A 23,138-nucleotide genomic window follows, 5' to 3' on the forward strand; every position below is an offset into this window, starting at 1 on the left:
TGCACAAAAGTGTTTAATTTTGAGGAGCTCCCATTTCTTTCTTTCTTTCTTCAGTGCTCTTGCTTTAGGTTTAAGGTCCATAAAACCGCCTCCAATTGTAAGTTTCATGAGATATCTCCCTACATTTTCCTCTAACTGTTTTATGGTCTTAGACCTAATGTTTAGATCTTTGATCCATTTTGAGTTAACTTTTGTATAAGGTGTGAGATACGGGTCTTCTTTCATTCTTTTGCATATAGATATCCAGTTCTCTAGGCACCATTTATTGAAGAGACTGTTCTGTCCCAGGTGAGTTGGCTTGACTGCCTTATCAAAGATCAAATGTCCATACATGAGAGGGTCTATATCTGAGCACTCTATTCAATTCCATTGGTCGATATATCTATCTTTATGCCAATACCATGCTGTTTCGACCACTGTGGCTTCATGATATGCCTTAAAGTCCGGCAGCGTGAGACCTCCAGCTTCGTTTTTTTTCCTCAAGATACTTTTAGCAATTCGGGGCACCCTGCCCTTCCAGATAAATTTGCTTATTGGTTTTTCTATTTTTGAAAATAAGTTGTTGGGATTTTGATTGGTATTGCATTGAATCTATAAATCAATTCAGGTAGGATTGACATCTTAACTATATTTAGTCTTCCAATCCATGAACACGGTATGCCCTTCCATCTATTTAGGTCTTCTGTGATTTCTTTTAACAGTTTTTTGTCATTTTCTTTGTATAGTTTTTTTGTCTCTTTAGTTAAATTTATTCCTAGGTATTTTATTCTTTTAGTTGCAATTGTAAATGGGATTCGTTTCTTGATTTCCCCCTCAGCTTGTTCATTACTAGTGTATAGAAATGCTACAGATTTTTGAATGTTGATCTTGTAACCTGCTACTTTGCTGTACTCATTTACTAGCTCTAGTAGTTTTGTTGTGGATTTTTCCGGGTTTTCGACGTATAATATCATATCGTCAGCAAACAGTGATAGTTTTACTTCTTCCTTTCCAATTTTGATGCCTTGTATTTCTTTTTCTTGTCTAATTGCTCTGGCTAAAACCTTCAACACGATGTTGAATAATAGTGGTGATAATGGACATCCTTGTCTTGTTCTTGATCTTAGGGGGAAAGTTTTCAATTTTTCCCCATTGAGGATGATATTACCTGTGGGTTTTTCATATATTCCCTCTATCATTTTAAGGAAGTTCCCTTGTATTCCTATCTTTTGAAGTGTTTTCAACAGGAAAGGATGTTGAATCTTGTCAAATGCCTTCTCTGCATCAACTGAGATGATCATGTGATTTTTCTGCTTTGGTTTGTTGATATGGTGTATTACATTAATTGATTTTCTTATGTTGAACCATCCTTGCATATCTGGGATGAATCCTACTTGGTCATGATGTATAATTATTTTAACGTGTTGTTGGATTCGATTTGCTAGAATTTTGTTGAGGATTTTTGCATCTATATTCATTAGAGAGATTGGTCTGTAGTTTTCTATTTTTGTAATATCTTTGCCTGATTTGGGTATGAGAGTGATGTTGGCTTCATAGAATGAATTAGGTAGCTTTCCCTCCACTTCAATTTTTTTGAAGAGTTTGAGCAGAGTTGGTACTAATTCTTTCTGGAATGTTTGATAAAATTCACATGTGAAGCCGTCTGGTCCTGGACTTTTCTTTTTAGGAAGCTTTTGAATGACTGATTCAATTTCTTTACTTGTGATTGGTTTGTTGAGGTCATCTATTTCTTCTTGAGTCAAAGTTGGTTGTTCATGTCTTTCCAGGAACCCGTCCATTTCATCTACATTGTTGTATTTATTAGCATAAAGTTGTTCATAGTATCCTGTTATTACCTCCTTTGTTTCTGTGAGGTCAGTGGTTATGTCTCCTCTTCCATTTCTGATCTTATTTGCACCCTCTCTCTTCTTCTTTTTATCAATCTTGCTAAGGGCCCATCAATCTTATTGATTTTCTCATAGAACCAACTTCTGGTCTTATTGATTTTCTCTATTGTTTTCATGTTTTCAATTTCATTTATTTCTGCTCTAATCTTTGTTATTTCTTTCCTTTTGCTTGCTTTGGGGTTAGTTTGCTGTTCTTTCTCCAGTTCTTCCAAGTGAACAGTTAATTCCTGAATTTTTGCCTTTTCTTCTTTTCTGATATAGGCATTTAGGGCAATAAGTTTCCCTCTTAGCACTGCCTTTGCTGCGTCCCATAGGATTTGATATGTTGTGTTTTCATTTTCATTCGCCTCGAGGTATTTACTAATTTCTCTTGCAATTTCTTCTTTGACCCACTCATTGTTTATGAGTGTGTTGTTGAGCCTCCACATATTTGTGAATTTTCTGGCACTTGGCCTATTATTGATTTCCAACTTCATTCCTTTATGATCTGAGAAAGTGTTGTGTATGATTTCAATCTTTTTAAATTTGTTAAGACTTGCTTTGTGACCCAGTATATGGTCTATCTTTGAGAATGATCCATGAGCACTTGAGAAAAAGGTGTATCCTGCTGTTGTGGGATGTAATATCCTATAAATGTCTGTTAAGTCTAGCTCGTTTTTAGTAATATTCAGATTCTCTATTTCTTTATTGATCCTCTGTCTAGATGTTCTGTCCATTGATGAGAGTGGTGAATTGAAGTCTCCAACTTTTGTGGAATATGAGTCTATTTCCCTTTTCAGTGTTTGCAGTGTATTCCTCACGTATTTTGGGGCATTCTGGTTCAGTGCATAAATATTTATGATTGTTATGTCTTCTTGTTTAATTGTTCCTTTTATTAGTATATAGTGTCCTTCTTTGTCTCTTTTAACTGTTTTACATTTGAAGTCTAATTTGTTGGATATTAGTATAGCTACTCCTGCTCCTTTCTGGTTGTTATTTGCATGAAATATCTTTTCCCAACCTTTCACTTTCAATCTATGTTTATCTTTGGGTCTAAGATGTGTTTCCTGTAGACAGCATATAGAAGGATCCTGTTTTTTAATCCATTCTGCCAGTCTATGTCTTTTGATTGGGGAATTCAGTCCATTAACATTTAGTGTTATTACTGTTTGGATAATATTTTCCTCTACCATTTTGCCTTTTGTATTATATATATCATATCTGATTTTCCTTCTTTGTACACTCTTCTCCATACCTCTCTCTTCTGTCTTTTCGTATCTGACTCTAGTGCTCCCTTTAGTATTTCTTGCAGAGCTGGTCTCTTGGTCACAAATTCTCTCAGTGACTTTTTGTCTGAGAATGTTTTAATCTCTCCCTCATTTTTGAAGGATAATTTTGCTGGATATAGGAGTCTTGGTTGGCAGTTTTTCTCTTTTAGTAGTTTAAATATGTCATCCCACTGTCTTCTAGCTTCCATGGTTTCTGCTGAGAAATCTACACATAGTCTATTGGGTTTCCCTTGTATGTGATGGATTGTTTTTCTCTTGCTGCTTTCAAGATCCTCTCTTTCTCTTTGACCTCTGACATTCTTACTAGTAAGTGTCTTGGAGAACGCCTATTTGAGTCTATTCTCTTTGGGGTGCGCTGCACTTATTGGATCTGTAATTTTAGGTCTTTCATAAGAGTTGGGAAATTTTCAGTGATAATTTCTTCCATTAGTTTTTCTCCTCCTTTTCCCTTCTCCTCTCCTTCTGGGACACCCACAACACGTATATTTGTGCGCTTCATATTGTCCTTCAGTTCCCTGATACCCTGTTCAAATTTTTCCATTCTTTTCCCTATAGTTTCTGTTTCTTTTTGGAATTCAGATGTTCCATCCTCCAATTCACTAATTCTAGCTTCTGTCTTTTTAAATCTACCATTGTAAGTATCCATTTTTTTTCCAGCTTTTCCACTTTGTCCTTCACTCCCATAAGTTCTGTGATTTGTTTTTTCAGTTTTTCTATTTCTTCTTTTTGTTCAGCCCATGTCTTCTTCATGTCCTCCCTCAATTTATCGATTTGGTTTTTGAAGAGGTTTTCCATTTCTGTTCGTATATTCAGCATTAGTTGTCTCAGCTCCTGTATCTCATTTGAACTATTGGTTTGTTCCTTTGACTGGGCCATATTTTCAATTTTCTGAGCGTGATCCATTATCTTCTGCTGGCGTCTGGGCATTTAATCAGATTTCCCTGGGTGTAAGACCCCGCAGGTTGAAAAATTTTTCTGTGAAATCTCTGGGCTCTGTTTTTCTATCCTGCCCAGTAGGTGGTGCTCGTGGTGCTCATCTGTCTGCAGGTCCCACCAGTAAAAGATGCTGTGGCTCCTTTAACTGGAAAACTCTCGCTGTATGGGGGGAGTCGCCAACTGAAGCGGCTTGGGGGAGTGCCAATCCGAATCTCCCAGCCGGCCCGGGGATCCGTGCGCGGGGAGGGTCGCCGGTCTCCCCAGCTTGGGGGAGCGCCTGTTCAAATTTCCCAGCCAGCCCGGGGGGCACCAGCCGCCGCGGCTTGGGGAAGTGTCTATCCACCGTTCCCAGCCGGACTGGGAAGCCATGTGTTTGGAAGGGACCCCAGTCGCCATTCTCCGCGGATTGGGGATCTCCGATCCAATTCTCCCAGCTGGTCCGTGGGGCCACGCGTGGGGGGGGGCGCCAGCCACCACGTCTTGAGGGGACCTCCTGTCCAATTCTCCCAGCCGGCCCAGGAAGGAGGGAGGGAGGGACTCCGGCCGCCTGCCGCCCTGGCCCGGGGAAGCCCACGCCCCTCAGCGATCTCACCGGAGCGGGTTCTCCCAGCCAGTCAGCCGTTCCAGAATGGGGTACGCTGTCTTCTTGGTCTCTGTTGTGGCTCCGGGAGCTGTTCTGAATCGTTTCTACTTCTCTAGTAGCTGTTCTGGAGGAGGAACTAAGACCCGCGCATCTTACTAAGCTGCCATCTTCTCCGTAAGTCCAGCTTTTGGATCTTTTATTGAGCTTGGTTTTACATAGTTTAGGAAGTACAAAACCTCTGAAGTATACAAACCAAAAGCATTGGGCAAATTATTGAAAAATAAAACAAAACATAAACTTACTAATAATTCAAGAAATGCTGAGTGGTACAGTAGGGTGCATAAGAATATAACACAGCATAAAGATAGATATATCAACCAATGGAATTGAATAGAGTGCTCAGATATAGACCCTCTCATGTATGGACATTTGATCTTTGATAAGGCAGTCAAGCCAACTCACCTGGGACAGAACAGTCTCTTCAATAAATGGTGCCTAGAGAACTGGATATCCATATGTAAAAGAATGAAAGAAGACCCCTATCTCACACCTTATACAAAAGTTAACTCAAAATGGATCAAAGATCTAAACATTAGGTCTAAGACCATAAAACAGTTAGAGGAAAATGTAGGGAGATATCTTATGAATCTTACAACTGGAGGCGGTTTTATGGACCTTAAACCTAAAGCAAGAGCACTGAAGAAAGAAAGAAAGAAATGGGAGCTCCTCAAAATTAAACACTTTTGTGCATCAAAGAACTTCATCAAGAAAGTAGAAAGACAGCCTACACAATGGGAGACAATATTTGGAAATGACATATCAGATAAAGGTCTAGTATCCAGAATTTATAAAGAGATTGTTCAACTCAACAACAAAAAGACAGCCAACCCAATTACAAAATGGGAAAAAGACTTGAACAGACACCTACCAGAAGAGGAAATACGGATGGCCAAGAGGCACATGAAGAGATGCTCAATGTCCCTGGCCATTAGAGAAATGCAAATCAAAACCACAATGAGATATCATCTCACACCCACCAGAATGGCCATTATCAACAAAACAGAAAATGACAAGTGCTGGAGAGGATGCGGAGAAAGAGGCACACTTATCCACCGTTGGTGGGAATGTCAAATGGTGCAACCACTGTGGAAGGCAGGTTGGCGGTTCCTCAAAAAGCTGAATATAGAATTGCCTTACGACCCAGCAATACCATTGCTAGGTATCTACTCAAAGGACTTAAGGGCAAAGACACAAACGGACATTTGCACACCAATGTTTATAGCAGCGTTATTTACAATTGCAAAGAGATGGAAACAGCCAAAATGTCCATCAACAGAAGAATGGCTAAACAAACTGTGGTATATACATACGATGGAATATTATGCAGCTTTAAGACAAGATAAACTTATGAAGCATGTAATAACATGGATGGACCTAGAGAATATTATGCTGAGTGAGTCCAGCCAAAAACTAAAGGACAAATACTGTATGGTCCCACTGATGTGAATGGACATTCGAGAATAAACTTGAAATATGTCATTGGTAACAGAGTCCAGCAGGAGTTAGAAACAGGGTAAGATAATGGGTAATTGAAGCTGAAGGGATACAGACTGTGCAACAGGACTAGATACAAAAACTCAAAAATGGACAGCACAATAATACCTAATTGTAAAGTAATCATGTTAAAACACTGAATGAAGCTGCATCTGAGCTATAGGTTTTGTTTTTTTTTTTTTTACTATTATTACTACTTTTATTTCTTTTCTCTCTATTAACATTTTATATCTTTTTCTGTTGTGTTGCTAGTTCCTCTAAACTGATGCAAATGTACTAAGAAATGATGATCATGCATCTATGTGATGATGTTAAGAATTACTGAGTGCATATGTAGAATGGTATGATTTCTAAATATTGTGTCAATTTCTTTTTTTTTCTTTCCTTTAATAAAAAAAAGAATATAACATAATTGAAAGTTCTTCTATGAGAACTTTTGCTCATGTATTCAGTAAATGTCGTTGGAACAACCACTATCCTCCAGGTAATTGCAGGAACTTGGAATATTTAACTGAACTAAACAAATAAAAATCCTGCACTTCATGACATTATAGTCTAATAGGGGATAATAGAAAATCATAATACATACATAATATGTCACAAGATGATTTACTAATGGAAGGAATAAAAGTAAATCATGGTAAGGGGGATTAGGAATGCCAGGTTTGATATGGTGGTTTAATTATTAAAAAATGAACCAAAATGGTAACAGTTGATGAAATCTTGAGATAATGGAGCTAGTCATTAAATACATGGTAAAATTTCCTTGCACACACAGCAGTACAGAAACCTTAAGTCGGGAGAGTTTTGTAGGTTCAAAGAACAGCAAGGAAGCCAGTGCAGCAAAGTGATTGAGGGAGAGAGTATTGGAAATGAGCTCAGAGAGGAAGTGAAGGGCTGGATCATGTAGTACCTCGTAGGTCATATTATGGGCTTAAGCTTTTACTCTTAAGTATATGGGTGCCATTACAGGATTTTGACTAGAAGAGAGACATGATTTGATTAACATTTTTAAAGAAGCACCCTGGCTGCTGTGTTGATTTAATAATGGAAGGTATGATAGGCAATGGTAGAAGCAGACATAAAATTAAGGAATGTGGTAGTTTTTCGCTGTTATATGCCACAGAAAAGGGCATGCTCTTTTAATCCATTCCTGTAGGTATAGAACTTTTATGAGTTGGACTTTTTGATTTGGTTATTTCAATTGAGATGTGACCCCAATTTAAGGTGAATTTTAATCTTCTTACTAGAGTCCTTTATAAGAGAATAAAATACATACAGAAGTTAATAGGGATGAAATTAAGAGAAGCTCATAAAGAAACACCTCAGAAAAGCTGAGAGGACCCATAGAAGCTCAGAGAGGAGACTACTGAAGCCAGAAGCAGAAAGCAATGAAAGTTGGAGTGAAGAACCAGCAGACACTAGCCATGTTTTTTCCCATGTGATAGATGTGTCCTGGATGCTGGCGACTGGTCTTCAGAGTCCAGGTATCATCTTATTGATGCCTTGAGTTGGACACTTTCATGGTCTAAGAACCGTTAATTAAGTTAATAAATCCCTTTTGTAAAAGCCAGCCCATCTCTGGTATATTGCATTTCAGCAGCTTTAGCAAACCAAAACAGGAGCCTATTGTACTAATCTAAGAAAGGTGAGCATGGCTATCACCAAAGTGATTGTAGTGACAATAAATCCAGTAAATGAGTATAAGAAAGAGTGGTAAATAATGTAAGAAGAAGAAAAGAAAGTGTGATGTCTGGCTTGCTTTACATCTCATGATGACATCTGCTGGGCTCCAAACGTCTCCATACATCCGTGTCTGTGTTCTCCAAATGTTGGCATCTGTGTCATATTTGCTTGGAAGTTTCTGTTGGCTCTGTTATTTCTGTCAGCTGTGATTCTCCAAAATGTTTCCTCTTTTAAAGCTTTCTAGTGAACTAATCAAGACCCACTCTGAATGGGTAGTTACAGCTCCATCGAATCATAAGATCACACCCATAATTGGACATGTCTCATCTCAATGGAGATAATTAAATCAAAAGTTTCCAGCCAACAGTATTAAATCAGGATTAAAAGAAATGGCTGCTTCCACAAGATAGGATCAGGATTAAAACATGGCTTTTCTGGGGTACAGAATACTTTCAAACCGGCACATTCCACCCACTGGACCCAAAAAAAGACATGTTTTTTCTATATACAAAATACATTCACTCCATTACAATATCACAAAATCTTAACACATTCAGTTAGAATACAAATACAATACAAAGTGAAAACCAGTACAAAAATCTCATCAGAGTCAGCTACAGGCATGGTCTGTTCTAAGGCAAAAAATTTTCTTCCAGCTCTGGACCTGTAAAACTCAGAACAAGTTATTTGCTGCCAATATACAAAGGAGGGATAGTCATAAGATACATGTTTCCATTTACATGAGGAGAAATTGGAAGGAACACAGGTGTCCCTGGACCCAAACCATTCTGGAAACCTGCAGGGCAAACTCCATTCGATTTCAAAATCTGAGAGTCGTTTATCCTTGAGGCTTTAGAAGGCAGCAGTCCCACCCTTTCCCAGGATCTACACAGTGGATTTGCTCTCTCTAAACACTCAAGTGGTTACAATCTTGGGGGAAACTGGGGAGACCACCTTGTTCTCGGCTCCGCCCTCTCCAAGCTTCGGAGCAGCACCTAGGATCTTTGCCATCTCTGGGGCACACACTCAGCCCCTGCAGAACAATGGGTTGTCAACCAGGCTCCCCCCGATCTTGAGTTTATATGCTTCACCCTCTCCAATGCCTGGAGTGGCACAATCCCTCCTGAACAATGAAGCAGAAGGCCCACCCTCTGCTATGCGTCTATCTGCTCACCTGGCCTGAAGTTTCTTGGCTTCAGACCTTAACTTCCATGGTTTTGCCTCCAAAGTTATCTTTCCTTCAATTTGTCCCTTTTATGTCCCTTTTCGTCCAGACTGGCAATGGTTCTGTTTATACAGATCCCACAACACTCTTCAACTGGCAAAACTCCCTTTAGTATTTCTTGTAGAGCTGGTCTCTTGTTGACAGATTCTTTTCAGGATTTGTTTGTCTGTGAAAATTCTAATCTCTCCCTCAATTTTGAAGGATAGTTTGGCTGGATACAGAATTCTTGGCTGGAATTCTTTCTCTTTCAGGATCTTAAATATATCAAACCATTGCCTTCTTGCCTCCATGATGCCAGTTGAATAGTCTGAACTTAGTCTTAAGTGGTTTCGCTTGTATGTAGTAGATTGTTTTTCTCTTGCTTCAGGATTTTCAACTTCTTTTCAATATCTGACAAGCTGATTAGTATGTGTCTTGGGGAAGGCCTATTTGGATTTACTCTGTTTGAAGTTCATTGAGCTTCTTTGACTTGTTTATTTATGTCCTTTATAAGAGTTGGGAAGTTTTCCCCCATTATATCCTCACCTGATATTCTAACCCTTTGCTCTTCTCTTCTCCTTCTGGGACACCAATGATTCTTATATTTGTGCACTTTGTTTTGTCCATCATTTCCCTGAGATCCAGTTCAGAGTTTTCCATCTTTTTTTTTGCCATTTGCTGTTTTGAGTGTTCAAAATCAGTTGTCCTGTCCTCTAGTTCACTTATTCTTTCTTCTACCTCTTCAAATCTGCTGTTGTGTGTCTCTAGTATGCATTTTATTTGTCTATAGGATGTTTAATCTCTGTGATATCTGCTATTTTTCTATTTATTCTTTCAAATTCCTCTTTATGCTGATTCTAGTGTCTTCTTGATCTTTATGTCATTAGCCATCCAATTTGTTTTATTTAGTAGAGTTATATGAACATCTTTGATTAGTTGTTCCAACATCTGCATCTCCTGTAGTTTTTTAATTTGGTTGTTAGGCTGGGCTATATCTGTCTGCATCATGATATGTTTAATGGGCTACTGCTGTCTTCATGACATGTAAATGTCTTGATTGGTTTACTTTGGAAATTGTTTTCCTTCAGTATTTAAAGCCTTGTATTTGCTGGATGGATGTGGAACAGGATGCAGGGCACGGGGTGGGGCACAACAGTGCAGTGATGCATTGCAGTGCAGGTATAGGTGCAGGTTCGGGATGCTACACTGGTGCTTGTGAGCGTGGGCACCCAGCAGCAGGGAGGCTGTGGCTGTGTGGGTACACAGATCTGGGGGGCAGGGCCCTAGTGTGCGCTGGTCTAGGGCATGGGGCCCTTTGTGCACATGTGCAGAGTTAGGGCAGTGGGTTGGCATTGTGCCTGCGTAGGCTGGATGCAGATGTGGCCCAACTGTGCAGGTCAGTGCTTTCCCAGAGCTGGGGGGTGTGACATGGGTCTGTGTACATGCACGGATCTGGGAGTGGCATAAACTGATGTACCTGTGCACAGAGCTCGGAGGGGCAGAGTGGGGCTGTGCGACTGTATGGGCTTGGGGTGGGTGTAGGTGTAGCCTGGGTATGGAGGTAAGTGCCCTCATCCTTTATGTGCTGGCAACTATTTGCAGGGGGCAGGGACTGCGAAGTAGGGCTTGGAAGAGGCGGAGTGAGACTGCCCGTGCTTGGGGTGGTTTTGTGAGGCAGGTACACATGCGAGGGGTTGGCGGGCAGGGGCGCTTGGAGTGTGGGGAGTGGAATCAGATGACTGGGTTCAGGGGTGTGGGATGAGTCACGGGTCACAGGGCTGTGCTGGTGAGGGTAGTGCATTCTAGGAACGTGGCTTGGCATTCTCCTTAGTCTCCATCTTCCCTTCCGTGCACTCCTGAGGGCTCCGGGCTTCCGTGTTAGGCTGTTTGCACCAGCCAGACCATCTCCAGTTCTCTGCTTCTCAGTTCTTCGGCTTTTGCAAGGCCACTCTGTGTGGTGCAGAAGAATCTCCTGGGTCACTTACACCCTGAAATCACCTTCTCAATTGCCCTCCCATCCCTTCTCTAACTGTTCCTTGGAGCATGGTTGAACTCCGTCTATCCTGTTACACCATCTTCCCGGCACTCTAGATCCCACAACACTCTTGCTGGTTATGCTGTACGCTGGGATCATGCCCATCAGACAAAAGACTTTCCACAAAACCTTTCTGGATAACTCCATCTCAAATTCTTGCTTGTTCTATAATAGCTAACTGCTTCCATGTTTGGTTAAATCCTCACATGGGACACTATTCTTTGGGATCTCCCTCCCTGGAAACCCAGAATTCTCCAGACCATCAACTCCTGACATCTTTGTACTCAACAGTTCAGTCCAAAAAAAAGAGTTCAGTTCACAGTTTATCTCTTTCTGGTCACATTTCACTATAAGCGTCAAGGAGAAGCCAGGCTTCCTTTTCCACACCTACTTTGGAAATTTCTTCTACTAAGTAGCCAAGCTCACTACTTTCAAATTCTGCCTTCCATCTATAAAGAATGCCCTCCTTCCAGATTGGAACAACTTGTACATAATTTCTGTCTAAGACACATCAGGGGCATCTTTAGAGCCCACATTTCTATGAACAGTCTTTTCAAAGCATTCTAGGCCTTCTCTATTAACGTCCTCACAGCTCTTCCAGAATCTTCCCCTATCCATTTAAAAAGTCATTCCAACATGTTAAGTATTTGCAAACCACAGCAGCTCCCTACTCCTCCAATGCCAAAATCTGTGTTAATTTGTTAATTTGGAAGCTGGTGTATCTTTGGATACACCAGAACTGGAAAGGATTTTTAAAGGGGGAATTTAATAAGTTACAAGCTTACATTTCTAAGCCAAACTAAAGCATCCAAGGAAAGATACCTTAATTCAAGGAAGGTCAATGGGTCAGGAATGTCTCTGTCAGTGGGGAAGGCCCAGTTGACCCTTCCTCCTGCACTCCATTACTTTCAGCCTCTGTTCCTGTGCGGGTTCCTCACTTTGCTTCTCCAGGGCTAGCTTTCACCACTTGGCTTTCCTTGGCTCTCCAGATTCTGGCTTCCTTAACATCTCATGGTGACATCTGCTGGGATCCAAGCTTCTCCAAACATTCATGTCCCTGTTCTCCAAGTATTGGCATCTGTGTCAGCCTTGCTCTGAAGATTCTTTTGGCTCTATCATTTCTGCCAACTCTGACTATCCAAAATGTTTCCTCTTTTAAAGGTTTCCAGTAAACTAATCAAGAACCACTCTGAATGGGCAGAGTTACATCTCTGTTTAATCAAAGGTTACACCCATAATTGAAAATAATTTAATAAAAAATTTCCCACCTATGGTACTGAATCAGGATGAAAAGAAATGGCCATTCCCGTAAAATTGGATTAAGATATAACTTCTCTGAGGCATATTATACTTTCAAACCTGCACACCTACCATAATAGACCTAACACTAAGAGTCAGAGAATTAATGTGGGGATTCTGCTAGTTGTTGAGTACATCTATTCCAGTTATGCATTCTGGAGCTGTGAAAGTGACCACAGAATGGGTCTCAGGACCCACAATACCCACTGTGATACGGACCTGAGCTAAACACCATTGATCACTTAACTTCCATAAGCCCCTACTCTGACTGGTGGATCAGAGTGACGTTTTGGGTCTCCTGGAATTAGTGTCACTTCTGAGCCAGTGTCTTGTAATCCATGAAATAATCTGATCATTTCCTTTTCCCAGTGTAGTCATCCTGGTAAAAGGCCATAGATCTCCTTGGGGAAGACTGTGAGGAAGGTTAACAGTATAAATTTTGGGCAGGGTAAAAGGGCCCTTCCCCAAGGGTTCCGAGCCTTCCCCTCATTCTAGGGGCTATGGGTCTGTAAACCGTCTCAAGTCCTAGAATTGACTAAGGGGCCATGGCTCTGTTTTTCTAATTCCAGTTAGACTTCTGTTCACTTAACCTAGAATTCTTCTTTTACAGTTCAAACAAGAGCTTAGTAGACTGCCCATCTATTTTACTTGTACGTATCCCATGATCTGCCATCCAAAGTCACAAACCTCTGCAAGTCAGATTATTTTGACTGCTACTTTGAGTCTGCTATCCATAATGGTGGCCATGTCCACCTTTTAAAAAAAATTTTTAATTTTTAAAATTTATTTATGAAACATAACCACATACAAACACAAACATTCTTACCATATGATCATTTCATCTTTGTTATATAATCAGTAACTCACAATATCATCACATAGTTGTATATTCATCATCATGATCATTTCTTTGAACGTTTGCATCAATTCAGAAAAAGAAATAAAAAGAAAACAGAAAAAAATTTATACATACCATACCCCTTACCCCTGCCTTTTATTGACCACTAGCATTTCAATCTACTAAATTTATTTTAACATTTGTTCCCCCTATTATTTATTTATTTTTAATCCATATGTTTTACTCATCTGTTGATTGTATAATGATATAGCTTTCGCAATGTGACTGTGTGATTGTGAAAACCTTGTGTCTGATGCTCCTTTTATCTATCTTATTGACAGACGAGTTTTTTTTTTTTTTTTTTTAAACATGGCTCCTGGAAAACAGCTCTACATTTTCAGGCAGTTCTCTCCAGCCTCTCCACTACGCTTTGACTGAACAGGTGATATCTATTTAATGTGTAAGAATAACCTCCAGGATAACCTCTCAGCTCTGTTTGGAGTCTCTCAGCCTTTGACACTTTATTTTGTCTCATTTCACTCTTCCCCCTTTTGGTCGAGAAGGTTTTCTCAATCCCTTGATGCTGAGTCCCAGCTCATTCTAGGATTTCTGTCCCACGTTGCCAGGAAGGTCCACACCCCTGGGAGTCATGTCCCGTGTAGAGAGGGGAAGAGCAGTGAGTTTGCTTGTCGTGTTGGCTGAGAGAGAGAGCATGCCCACCTTTTCTATGGTGATTAACTGTGGGCACATGGCTTCTGCCAACTCTGGATCCAGTCATCCCCATTGTGTTTAAGGATTCCAGTTCAGTAACAGCAATTCCCACAGTAATATCTGACCTACAGAGAATGGGAGACTACAGAGCTCTTCAGGGACGATGGAGCTAGTCTCACAAATTTATTTCTCAGTGTTCTGGTGAAAGATGTGTCCTTTGGACATTCCTGGGCTATGTGAGCAGGTCGTCCATGATAAATCCACTCTAACATTCTCTTCTCTCTAAGCCTCTGGATCCCTTTATCTGCATTATACCAGGGAAGTTCTGGCATTTCAATCTCAGGGAATGTCGGCCAACTTTGGACCCATGTTTCAGCCAACCATCCAAACTGTTAACACACTTTCTAACCCCTCAACGTACAACACTGAATGCAGAATCTCTGCTTAGTGGGCCCATATCAATAAATTCAGCTTGATTCAACTTTATATTCCTTCCACCATTATTCCACACCCTTAATATCCATTCCCACACATATTCTCCTGATTTCTGCCTATATATTGGAAAACTGCAGTTCTTTAGGAGAATAGCATACTTCCTCATGGGTCACATTTTGTACCTCACCTTTCAAGGCCTTTTTGGGACTTTAGTCTAGTTATAGGGCTTGAAGAAAGAGGGTGATGGGGGTGGGTCATGAAAAAAATAGGAATGTCTTTCAAGCCAATTACCTTCGGGCACTCCACTGCAGTTTCATTTGGTTAAACAGGATTTGTTGCGCCAGACAGAGGAGTGAGGGCTGTTTCCGCAGAGGAGGTGGTTACCGGATTAGCAGGAACTAAAGGATGAATTTATTTAGGTGGAGGTTGATTGGCAGACTCCTCCGGGCAGGCTGAAGGCTGGGAAACTGTTTCCTTAAGGCTGTCCATCAGAAGTGTATCTAACAAATGCTCAGCAGATTCCAGGGAGTCCATCTCCCAATTGCCATCATTATCAAGCCATGTATCCCCATCCCACGTTTCAGGATCCCATCCTTTTCCAGTCAAAGCCTTAGCTTTGACAGCAATCACCCTACAAGGTTGAGATTTTAGTTTATGTTGTAAATCTGGTACTTGCACAATGAGGCTGTGTGTCTGGTTTTTAAAGAGCCCAAGTCTGTGACCACAAGAATTAAGATTTTCTTTCAGGGTAAAGATGGAAACTTTTTCATTCATATGGCACTCAAATTTCAAATTTGAAGACTTCAACTCATCCCTTCCCTCGTCACTGTATCCAGCATATCTAACAACCAGTCAACATCATTATACCTCTTAATTCCAGAAAACTTTGTAAAGGTGTCAAAAACCTTGTCACCCAGAGCCTTGCCTTGTATGTGTGCAATTAGCAAAATCTAATGGTGATATTTTGAGTATCTCTTTTGCCAACTCATCCCATGGTCTGTTGGTGCCATCGTGATTACTGGAAACAATGTCATCAGTGCCTTTGCGTCTAGTCAGAGTAGAAAACCAATTGTAAAAGCCCATTTTTAAGAATCTGTTTCTCAAGAGCACTCTTGGTACCATGCATGCTAGTCAGGGCTCTCTAGAGGAACAGAAGCAACAGGAGATGTCCAATAATGTGAGATTTAAAAGGTGCCTCACACAACTGTCGGAATGGGAGGAGACCAAAATTGCCAGGTTAGGCTATGAGGCTGGCAGCTCTGATGCAGGGTCTGGGCAAACCACAAGAGAGGCTCGCTGACTGAAGAAGCAGTGAAAGAGTATTTCTTCTTCCTTAAAAGCCTTCAACTGATTATTATCTTGTTGTGGGAGACATGCCTTATTTGATTGCTGATATAATCAGCCACAGATACAATCAACTGACTGATTATTTAATACACCAGCCCTCCAGTTTATCAACCAGCCATGAAATATCCTTGCAGCAATGGTCAGGCTGCCACTGGGCATAATCACTTGGCCAAGTTGACACCAGAACCTAACCATTAGACATAACATCTGGTATATAATGGTAAAAATCTTTAAAAACATCTTCCTACTTATCTTCTCCCCATCCCCCAGTGCTGACATGTCACCTTGAACAGGATTGTGTTGTTACAGGTATCAGTGTCATTCGAGGATGTGGCTGTGGACTTCAGCAGGGAGGAGTGGCAGCACTTGGACTCTGCCCAGAGACACCTGTACAGGGATGTGATGCTGGAGAACTACAGCCACCTGCTCTCAGTGGGTAAGCACAGCTGCCCTACATATCTGTGAGGGGCCTCAGTGAGGGCATTTCATTTTCAGCTGCTGAGTACTATGGGACATTTGAAGTGTGGAATGGTGTGGTCCCTGACTTGTCTGAGACTCTTGAGTCCCTTTCAGCTCTTTGATTATTACTCTGGCCCAGTGAAATGTGGTTTTTTTTCCAAAGTGCAAATAGAAAGCATTGTTGAAAGTTCCCTGAAATCCAATTAGCTGGACCCAATGCTGTATGATATCCTGTTAACAGGGTATGAAGTTCCAAAACCAGAGATCATCTTCAGGTTGGAGCAAGGAGAGGAGCTATGGACTTTGGCGGGAAACATCCGACATCAGAGCTGTTCAGGTGAGTGAGTATCACCCAAGCAGATGGGTGACATGAAAATATTTTTTATAAGAGATAGCAATGCCTTTAATATGTTATTATGGCTACCTTTCATGAGGGTTCTAAATTTTAGTAACTGCTTGATGGTAGATAACATTGGCCCCTCAGGTACCAAAGTGCTAACTCCCTTTTAAAATTTTTAAAAATTTATTAGAGAAGTTGTAGCTATACAGAAAAATTGTGCATAAAAAAAAAATATATATAGGTTCCCATATACCCCCTTTGCTGGTTTGAATCTGTGGTGGACCCCAGAAAAGCCATGTCCTTTAATCCGCATTCAATATTGCTGGGTGGAAGCATTTTGGTTGTTCCCATGAAGATGTGATCACCCAATTGTGGGTAGTAACTTTTGATCAGATGGCTTCTATGGAGTTGTGTCTCCACCCATTGAAGGTGGAGTTGCTTGCTGGGATCCTTTAAAAGAGGAAATATTTTGGAGAGAGTCCCTTTTTGGTAGAGCCACGAGAAAGCCAGCAGGTGCCGCCATGTTCGCCATGTGCCCTTCCAACTGAGAGAGAAACGTTGAACGTCATCGGCCTTCTTGAACCAAGTTATCCTTCCCCGGACGCCTTAAATTGGACATTTCTATAGACTTGTTTTAATTGGGACATTTTCTCAGCCTTAGAACTCTAAACTAGTAACTTATTAAATTCCCCTTTTTAAAACCATTCCATTTCTGGTTTATTGCATTCTGGCAGCTAGCAAACTAGAACACCCCCCCCCATCCACATGCAGTTTTCCTTATTATTAACGCTTTTCATTAGTGTAGTACTGTTGTTAGAATTGGTGAAACAATATTATTATAATTACATTATTCATAGTTTAACATTAGAGATAACTGCATTCATTGTACAGAGCTATGTTTTTTATCACCAACTAATTAATATTTTGCTTTATTTGCTTTATTACATCTGTCCATCCATCCATCCAATCAATACATCTTTTATATTTTTATTTATTTCAAGTTAAGTTGTTGCATGCAGACATTAATATATTTCTCCTTTAAACACTTCAGCTTGCTTTTCTTTAGAAATTACTAATGAAATCTCTAATCTCTAATTGTAAATGCACAAATCTTAAGTGTACCATTGATCAATTCTGACAAATGCACACACCTGTGTAGTGCAAATCCTTATGAAGAAAAAAAACATTATGAACCTAGAAATCTCCCTCATATGCCTTTCCAGCCAATTCCATACCCCATTCCCTCAGAGGCAACCCTTATCTGTTGTGGTTGTTTGCATTAAAAATTGTTTGTCTCTTCTAGAAAGTTCCTATAAATGGAATCGTATAGTATGTAGCTCTTTTTGTGCATCTTGCTTCTTTAGTTCAGCATAGTTTAATGCAGTTTTGAGATATATTCACAAGCCATGTAATCTATCCAAAGTATACAGTCAGTGGCTCACAGTATCATCATATCATTGTGCATTCATCACCACATTCAATTTTAGAACATTTTCATTACTCCAAAGAAATAAAAATACAAATAAGAAAGAACACCCAAAATATCTGTCACCCTTATGCCCTCTACTATTTATTTATTTGATTGTGTCTTAATTTTATCCTTCATCTGCCCATACACTGGATGTGCCGGTTTGAAAGGATGCATGTACCCTAGAAAAGCCATGCTTTAATCCTAGTCCCATTTTGTAAAGGCAGCTGTTTCTTCTAATCCCTATTCAGTACTGTATGTTTGAAACTTTAATTAGATCATCTCCCTGGAGATGTGACTCAATCAATAGTGGCTGATAAGCTGGATTAGGTGGAGATGTGTCGCCACCCATTCTAGGTGGGTCTTGATTACTTTACTGGAATCCTATAAAAGAGAGATTCTTAGAAAGCAGAATCACATAGCCACGAGAAGCAGGGAGTCCACCAGCCAGCGACCTTTGGAGATGAAGAAGGAAAATACCTCCTGGACAGCATCATGAAATAGGAAGCCAGGAGAGAAAGCTAGCACATAATGCTGTGTTTGTCATGTGCCTTTCCAGATGAGAGAAAAACCCTAACCATGTTCACATGTACATGTGCCTTCTCGCTTGAGAGAGAAACCCTGAACTTCATCGGCCTTCTTGAACCAAGGTATCTTTCCCTGGATGCCTTGGATTGGACATTTCTATAGACTTGCTTTAATGGGGACATTTCTGTAGCCTAAAAACTGTTAACTTGTAACTTATTAAACTCTCCTTTTGAAAAGCCATTCCATTTCTGGTATACTGCATTCCAGCAGCTAGCAAACTAGAACACTGGATAAATGGGAGTGTCAGTTACAAGATTTTCACAATCCCACGGTTAGACCATAAAAGCTCCGTGGTTGTACAGTCATCATCAGGAGTCAAAACTAGTGGATTACAGTTCAACAGTTACAGTTCTTTCCTTCTAACTATTCTAATACTGTAGAAATTAAAAAGGAATATCCATATAGTGCATAAAAATAACTTCCAGAATGACCTCTCGACTCTATTTGAAATCTCTTAGCCACTGAAACTTTATTTTGTTTCATTTCTTTTCCCACTTTTGGTCAAGAGGACTTTCTCAATCCCATAATGCCAGGGCCAGGCTCATCCCTAGGAATCATGGCCCAAGAAGGGGGTGGTGGTGGTCAGTTTATTTGCAGAGTTGGGTTAGAGAGAGAGAAGCACATCTAAGCAACAAAAGAGGTTCTCTGGGGGTGACTCTTAGGCATAATTGTAAAAAGGCTTAGCTTCAACTTTGCAGGAATGAGTTTCATAAGGACAGGCCCCAAGATCAAGAGCTTGGCTTTATTAATTGGTAGTCCCTAAAGCTTGAGAGAGTATCAGGATTTACCCAAGTGGGGAGTTCTAATAGTTCCACATTTTTCCCCCAGCCCCTCAAGGCGACTTTACAAATACTTGTTTATTTTCTTCCCAAAATACCCTGGCATACATCAGGATATTACATTAATCTGTACGGAACAACAATATCTCATTCCCTGTTCTAGGTTCCATGTAATTATGTTGTTTAAATAAACTGACCATACAAGTTAAATTAGATAGTGTGCTACAGAAAATATAAATTTTATACCAAATAAAAATCTCTTCCTTTGGTCTCACACAGAAATTCAAGCTTTAAAATACAGTCAATATCATCCTTTACCCTGCATTCTGATTTACCTTAGTCCTAACCAAGTCTGTTTCCTTCATATCTCTAATTGAAGTCTGATCTCTTTTGCAGCTTCTTTACCAGTCGCTGCATGCACTAATGCTGACTTTCAGAGCTGCAGAACTCTAAATCTGAGTCTCAGGTGTCACACACCTGCCCAAAGTTCCAGGGAACGACCAGATTATACACAAAGTGCTCAGCTTCACAGAATTAAGAAATAACAATTACAACTCAGGAATAGATATGACTGCATAAAAGCTTACAATGTCAGAACCTTTACAATGAACCTCATTGAACATTCTGTACTTCTTAATCATTGACTGCCCAATCTCTGCCCTCTTTCTATCTCTTCATAACCTATGCTCTTGTATTTAATTATCACAGTTTGCTCATTATAGTTCGTTCATATTAGTAAGACCATACAATATTTGTCCTTTTGTTTCTAGCTTATTTCACTCATCATAATGTCCTTAAGGTTCATTCACCTCATTGCATGCTTCATGACTTCATTCCTTTCTGCTGCCGAACAATATTCCATCATATGTATCAGTCAATGGACCCTTGCACCACCTTCATCCATTGGCAATCATGAATAATGCTGCCATAAACATTGGTGTGCAAATGTCTACTTGTGTCCCTGCTTTCAATTCTTCTGAGTATATACCTGGTAATGGGCTTGTGGGATCATATGGCAATTCTATACTTAGCTTCCTGTGGAACCGCCACACTGCCCTCAAGTGGCGCTGCACGATTTTACTTCCCTACCAACAGCAAATAGGTATATATCTCTCTCCACATCTTCTCTAGCACTTGTAGTTTTCTGTTTATTTTTTAAAGTTTTTTTCACATACCATACACTCCGTGTTAAGTAAATAATCAGTGGCTCCTGGTATAATCATATGGTTATGCATTCACCACTGCAATCTATATGAGAACTTTTTCATTTTTTCTACAATAAAAGAAAAAGAGGAAATAATTAAAATAAAGAAAAAAATAAAAAAAGAGAAATAACAGCAACAAGAATCTCATACCCCTCCCTTAAATCCCCCTCTTACTGACATTTAGATTTGGCATATTGCTTTTGTTACAATTAATGAAAGAATATTACAATGTTACTGTTAACTATAGATCCTAGTTTGTATTGACTGTATTTTTCCATACACCATCCCATTTTCAACACTTTGCAATGTTGAAATACATTTGTTCTCCCTCATGTAAATATTTTCTTATATTTGTTTAACTGCCATCATTGTCCACTCTAGGTTTTGCTAAATTATGCCACTGCAATTTTTATTCTCTATCTTTCCTTCTGGTGTCATACATGCCAATAGCCTTCCTCTTTCAACCATACTCACACTCTTCTCCATAATTCTCTCTCCTGTCTTTTTCTAAGTGCCTGTAGTGCTCTCTTTAGTATTTCTTTTAGAGCAGGCCTCTTGTTGTGCCTCTTCAATCTGCTGTTGTATGTCTCCATGTGTTTTTTAAAATATTTTTATTGAGAAACATGCACACAAGTACAGTCCAACCACCGTTCATATGTTTTTCAACTCTTCTATTGTGCCTTTCATTCTGCTAAGTTCTGCTATTTCTCTTTTCAAGCTTTCAAGTTCTTCTGTATGGTTACCCAGTGTCTTCTTTATATCCTTCATCGCTTTGCCATTTTTATTTCAACTTGTTGATTTGATTTCAAAGATTTATTTGAACATCTTTAGTTAGTTGTTTCAGCTCCTATATCTCATTTGAAGTGTTAGTTTGTTCCTTAGACTGGGCCGTATCTTCATGCTTCCTAGTATGACTCATGAGCTTTTGCTGGTGTCTTGGCATCTGGTTTCTTTGATTAGTTTATTCTGGAGGTTGTTTCCTCTCTTGCTTAGGGTTTTCTTGTTGGTTGACTTTGTTCCCTATCTGTTCTTTGACATTCAGTTCAACTTTTTCTAGACCTCTTGCATTGTTTCTGTTTAGCTGATTAGAATTTTTCAGCTCTTGCTTTTCTGGGGTTTTTTTCTATGCCTATATGGAAGAATTTAGGGGTGGGTCTCCCCAGATATGATTGACCCCAACCAGATTTTCCCATACAGGATAGGCCCAGGTTTCAGGAAGAGGGTGTAATCAGTATCAAGGTCCCTTGGGGTGAGACCCAGCAAGATGCCATTCTTTTCTGTGAAGCCTCTTTATTCTGTGCTCTTCCTATCCTGCCCAGCAGGTGGTACTTGTCAGCCTGCATGCAGCTCCCCACCAGTGTAAAGTGGTATGGTGCCTTTAATTCTCATCAGGCCCTGTTCCTGCCAGGGGGTGGTTGAGGTAGCAGGTAGGTTTAAGCTGTTTCTGTTTTTCAGCCCCTGGCGTCTGAATTCTCTGATGAGAGCGTTCACTTGTTCCTGGCCCTGCCCACTCCCCTTCTCTTGGGGAAGATATGCCCTTTAGGGAATTATCTCTTTCACCTGACTAGTTACTTTTTTTCTCAGACATCGCTTAACCCCACCCTTGCCTGGGGCAGTGCTATTTAAAATGCCTGGTGCTTTCTTTAATGAGGTTCTAAAAAGTTTAAAAAAATAATCCTTTTCAGAGCCAGTCAAATCTGGCTCCCAAATTTGCCAATCAAAAGCTGCAGTTTGTATTCAGCTCTATGTGCCCCTTTTCTGGGGGCTTAGCCTTTTTCCAGTATTCTGAGCTCAGCCTACTCCAAAAGCCTGTTTTTTTTTTCCTTCAGCCCACCTCCTCTCTGTGGGGAGAGACCTCCAGGTTCCTTTTGTGCTTGCTCTGAATTTATCTGTGCTTAGCGCTTATATTCAGCAGTCTAAATTTGTTAATTAAATCTGCAATTGGAGCTTGCTTGAACTCTCCTTGCCTTGCTCCTGGAAGAGACTGCTTTTTTCCATGGGGGAGTGACTCCAAAACAGCCTCCTATGCCAGTGGGGGAGGGGCACCAGCCTCCACAGTTTGAGACACTTTACATACAATTCTACACTGTGATCTTGGCCCTTCTGTGCATTCTAGACTGGTGTATGATATGTATCTGGTCACAGAAGTCCCCCAAACAATAGTTCCAGGTAGTTCCTGGCTATTTACTAGCTACCCTGAAAGGACAAACTAAATTTCACACCTCCCTATGCTGCCATCTTGCCCTCCCCTCCCTTATATTTTCTTAAAGGTTTCATTCTATTAAATTATATGCAACATAAAATTGCCCTTTTAATCACTTTCAAATATATAATCCAGTGCTATTAATTACATTTCCAATGTGGATGCTCCCATCACCACCTTTGATGGTTGGGTTCAGGTGTTACCTTGGCCTGCTGATGGTGCCCAGTTGTTTGGTCAGGCAAGCACTGGCCCAGCCATTACTGCAAGGATATTTCGTGGTTGATTGATAAACCAGAAGGCTAGTTTATTAAATC

General features: G+C 40.3%; 1 protein-coding gene across 3 annotated transcripts in view; it reads left to right on the forward strand.

The window, feature by feature from the left end:
• The window catches only part of ZNF81 (zinc finger protein 81), a 188,913-nt gene that overhangs the window by 76,184 nt on the left and 89,591 nt on the right, over positions 1–23,138 (forward strand). For all 3 annotated transcript variants that reach the window (XM_077146078.1, XM_077146077.1, XM_077146079.1), the window contains 2 exons: positions 16,092–16,218; positions 16,483–16,578. In XM_077146078.1, coding sequence (XP_077002193.1) covers positions 16,092–16,218; positions 16,483–16,578 — 223 coding nt within the window. The remainder of the gene's footprint in view (positions 1–16,091; positions 16,219–16,482; positions 16,579–23,138) is intronic.

Source organism: Tamandua tetradactyla, chromosome X (genome assembly GCF_023851605.1).
Source record: "Tamandua tetradactyla isolate mTamTet1 chromosome X, mTamTet1.pri, whole genome shotgun sequence".
NCBI classification, from domain to species: Eukaryota; Metazoa; Chordata; class Mammalia; order Pilosa; family Myrmecophagidae; genus Tamandua; species Tamandua tetradactyla.